The 4,760-nt window shown below is 35.1% G+C and overlaps 1 protein-coding gene across 1 annotated transcript in view; it reads left to right on the forward strand.

Annotated features, from left to right (window-relative positions):
• Window positions 1-2,576, forward strand: part of LOC117290436 (citron Rho-interacting kinase-like) — a 42,931-nt gene extending 40,355 nt beyond the window's left edge. The window contains exons 38-39 of the mRNA XM_033771849.1: window positions 225-446; window positions 726-2,576. Of these exons, the coding sequence (XP_033627740.1) occupies window positions 225-446; window positions 726-1,002 (499 nt within the window). The 3' untranslated portion in view covers window positions 1,003-2,576. The remainder of the gene's footprint in view (window positions 1-224; window positions 447-725) is intronic.
• Window positions 2,577-4,760: the final 2,184 nt, after the last annotated feature.

Below are 4,760 nucleotides of genomic sequence, written 5' to 3' on the forward strand. Positions count from 1 at the left end.
AAATTAGTTTTATTTATTCTCATCAAATATGACATTTTAGACAAAAATATTTCTACTATCGTCATCATTAGAGCATGTAAGTTTTATGTAAATCTGTGATATTAGACAAGTTTTTTTCTTACCAGTTCTGTAACGTTCCTTTTAGTCAAGTTTGTTATTTGGTGAAGTGAAATACCCGTATGAAGAAAAACTATTTTGTTATTCCAATGTATTTATTCTTACAGTCGTGGTGTACACACCTTCTTGGATCTGCCCAGCCCACGTCTAGCAGGATACGGTATCACTCAAGGCACTGTGTATGTAGCTAGTACTTCAGATGCTGGTATTGATCTAGTATGCCTGAAGGGTCATGCAACCGCTGGTAGGCCTGACTCCAAGGAGCAAGATGTACCGGCCAGGTCCCTGAGGAAACGGCCCCAGGCTGGAGGGAGTGTAGCTGCTAGAGGGTAAGCTACAATCAACATTTTTGGAAGCTTGTTAAAGATTTGTTACAGCATTATTTTAAACAAATTTTTGGGAACTGATCAACATTTTGGTGAATATTTGTGAAAAAAGTTTTTGGAAAAAGTTAAAGATTTGTGAAGCCTAATTTTTGAAATTTGTTGAAGATTTGTAAAACACATTGAAGAATACTGTGTACGTTTGAAGTGCTCATTTGAAAAAAAGTTCCATCATTTTTGTTTGTGTCGGTTCAATACTATGTTTCTTCTTTTGCACTCCTTCAGGAGTTCCTTGAAGCGCCCTCTATCGGAGGACTCTATCAACCAGTCATCCAGTAAGTATCCTCGCAGTTCGTATTCCAGTCAGGATTCCAGTATACTCAGTCGTGCGTCGTCTACCTGCTCCTCGAGCACTGTCTCATCATCAGGCAGTGTAAGACGCTCGCCTCGCTTTAAGACGATGTCGTCCTCCGATGAAGAGTCCAGTACTAGCTGTAGCTCACTGCAGAAGATATTCACTCCTAATAGGACCAGTAAGAGAGGCAAATTCACTGAGGTCTAATACCAGTATTTGCCGTTTTACTAGATCTAATTTTTTATGGTACTGCTCGCCTCACTTTGAGACGATGTCATCCTCAAATGAAGAGTCAACTACTAGCTGTAGGTCCCTGCAGAAGATCTGTACTGAAATATGTCTGGATATGAAGTTTTCCTTTTTCAAACAGCATCACAATTTGTAAGCACAAAACAACATTTTCTGTTTTGTTTAATTTCTGTTGACATTTTTACTGACAAATTTTGATTGAAGAAATGAACAATATTAGTAATGTCTGGGCATTTTGTAATGACTGACAGATATGGAACGTCTCTCTAAAGGTTAACTTAAACCAAGACTTGAAGGGTCCGAAATAGTCTGCTCTCCTTATAAGGGATGTAGATGATGGAAATCAGTATTCACGATTGTATATTGCATACAGTGAAACAAGCAATCAATAATGCTATACTCCAATGTACATATTTGGTATTCAGCTAGCGGCAAATATTTTTTATTAAGCATTTTAAGGTATTATTTTGAATAATTAAGGGATGCTGTTTAACTACATGTACTTATTGCTTCAGTGCGTTGAGGTCGAAGGTCAGTTTTGCTAAAACATTCTATAAAGTACATCTAGGACTCAATTGAAACAGTTATGATACAGTTTCAGGGAATGATTTCATCAAGCGATTTTTGCATGGCGAAACATTTGGACTGAACAAGTTTTGTGCGCACTGGTATTAAATGCTAGTATTGAGTAGCAAATGATGATTTTTGAGTAGCAACTGACACATTTTGTGTAGCATTTTGCTCTGCTATACAAGGGAAATCAGTCACTGCAGTTTATACATAGCCAAAACATTGCACTACCAAACTACGAAGGTCAGATAAAATGGTTCTTCCTTCGGGTACATTCAGTCGCCCAAACTAATCAACATTCCTGGTCAAAGGATTTTTATGAATTGGTGGGGGATTATTGTGGAGAAGTTCTCCTCTTAATGCTAAGTTTATATTTAACTTCTTAAATAACTGCTTGCGCAAAAACTTATATTCACGCTTTGCTCGCTGCTCGTTTTATTCCGACTGGCGAAGTGTTTGTACTATAATTATCATATCGATGCAATAATTGGTTGTTACCTAAAAATATATGTAAGATCTCTTATACTTTCAATTTCTACATTTTTTGGTTGCATATATATCTGTGTGTTTTTTACGGTGGTAAGGGAAGCCATGAAAATGGGCACTTGTGAATTGGGACATTACATGTACATTGATCAGCCTTTAAAATCAGATCATTTGCTGTTGCGTTTGAGTTTGTTGGCAAGCTCAACTTCAACAATCCTTTGATGTGAATTGGCACAGACAGTGAGTCACTGTGACACCATTCATTTTGACATTTTGTTCTTTTCTAGTCGGAATGTTTGAAACTAAACTTTTTCATTCAAACCATATATTGAAATGCCATTTTTTAATATAATATTTGTAGAAATCGAATGAGCTTTGAATAACCATATGAACTTTAAAAAGTCATTTATAGACATAATTCACCTATTGTAACTGTAAACTACGCGACAATTGAATGATTTGTAAATAAACCTGTGTGAAAGGTAAAATGTAAATCAATGTGTGATTTGTGGATTAATTGTGTTACAAGATTGGACTCAAATAATTTGGGGTTGAAAAAAGACAAAATTTACTTCAGTGGGATTTGATCCAATGACCCCCAGATTAACATGCTCTACCAACTGCGATATCTAACCCAAGTGGGTTACTACTTGAAGATTGAACCAAGACACCAAATCAAACGAAAGAGAGATCAACTAATTTTGTTAGATGCGATAAAAACTTTCTAAAGATACATTTATACAATTGATTATCTACAAGAGGACATGGATGTAACTAGAATTTTTTGATTTTTTTTCAGTCACCTCAGCTGAGGTCTTGAATTAAATTCAAATATGTAAGTGAGAAATTACTTCTTTCTCAAAAACTATTCATAGGGAGCCATTTCTCACAATGTGTTTGTAGTATCCTTGCACTACACACTAACACTGTAGAGCTACCCAATCTATAGACATGTGTTTCTCATCCACATTCCAATATCATGATCCAACTAATGAATATGCATATAGAGACCACCACCCCATGCAGTGATTGTACCCTTGAAACAGTAGCCCATTGATAAGTATATATCTTACATTGTATGTGTACTATAAGCAAGACATGTGTGAGACACAATAAACCAAGCAAGCATCAAAGCAACAGCTCTTGTAGAACTCAAGACATTACAGTGTTATACTATCAACAGCTCTCCATTGCTCGTAACCAAGTTAGTTTTTATACTAACAATTATTTTGAGTAATTACAACTAGTGTCCAGTGCCTTTAACTGTGATGTATCACTTTGAATCAAAACATATAGGGACAAAATTAACATTATCCATCACCCTAACTTTTTTGCAACTTTTTCTAAAATTGTAATAAGTAAATTTCTTATAGATAATAGGCTCTAATGGAAAATGATAAGAGAGAATACTTCCAGTGGCTTGACTTGACTTGGAGGATAAAATTACATATGAAGTATTCAAGATGTAAGAAAAATATGGAAAATAACCTATAATGCAATTTAAAAACTGGAATGTTGCTAAATATGCTGATTAATCAGGTTTGACTTACATGAAACTTGCTCAGGAGTGATCTATTATTATTTTAAAAGTATTCAATCATTATTAGCACAAATAAACCCCTGGATTTAAAAAATAAATTGTCAAGTTTCGCTACTACAAATCCTGGGGTGGATTTCACAAAGGTATATAAATGCTTCGTATAATTATTATTAAGGTAGTCCTAACTTAGGACTAGTCCTAGGCAATGCTAAGGGATAGGACCAGTCCTAAGTTAGGATGAGTTACTGGTCCTAACTTAGGACCAGTGCTATCTCTTAGTATTGCCATGGAGGATTATTCCTCCATGGTATTGCCTAGGACTAGCTAGTCCTAAGTTAGGACTACCTTTGTGAAATCCACCCCAGGATGAGCAATTTCAGATTTCTTTCTGACTTTAGACTATTTCATGTCTCACTTTTGACTTTAATAATCCTGCTCTTTAATAGATTCCAAAGCTCCTTGAAATAATAACTCAAAAAAAAATATCAAAAGGTAGAACGTTATCAATTCTAAATGCTTCCAAAAGTTGGAGTGTTTCAGACATTTTAGTCAATGCTGACTCTCAACCCTGGATTGCACCAGGGCTCTTTTAATACAATCAACATTTTCAGATGATTCCATAATATAAAAATAAAAGACATACTAACTCGCAAACATTAAGTATTTGGGTTCAGCTAAAATAAAAAGAGTTCTTGGAGGTTGTAGGCCTACTTATTTAAATACATGTAAATTGTAACACAAACATTTGGCAAATTAATTTAAAACAAATTCATTTGTCAAACACAACAGTAAAAATATTGGTAAAAAAAGTATACAAAAAAAAGGCAAAACTTCCAAATTTGGTTAAATGCGATTGAAATTAACACAACGAGAGTGTTTTACTTAAACTACTAGTAATTAATTATTCTATTATTCTTTGAATCTGAGCCTAATTACAGTTCGCCTCCATACTCCGGCGTCGGAGTGCGCCATTCTTTTCCCCATTTTTTTTTTTTTTTTTACACAGCTGTTTTTAACAGAAACTTTATTACGCGGTCATGCAACAGTCGTCGATTATTTTCTTCAAAGTGCGCATGCTTTTTAGGACCACAAGAGCGCGCCATTGAATGAACAGGCGGGA

The sequence above is a fragment of the Asterias rubens genome, chromosome 5, assembly GCF_902459465.1.
Source record: "Asterias rubens chromosome 5, eAstRub1.3, whole genome shotgun sequence".
NCBI classification, from domain to species: domain Eukaryota; kingdom Metazoa; phylum Echinodermata; class Asteroidea; order Forcipulatida; family Asteriidae; genus Asterias; species Asterias rubens.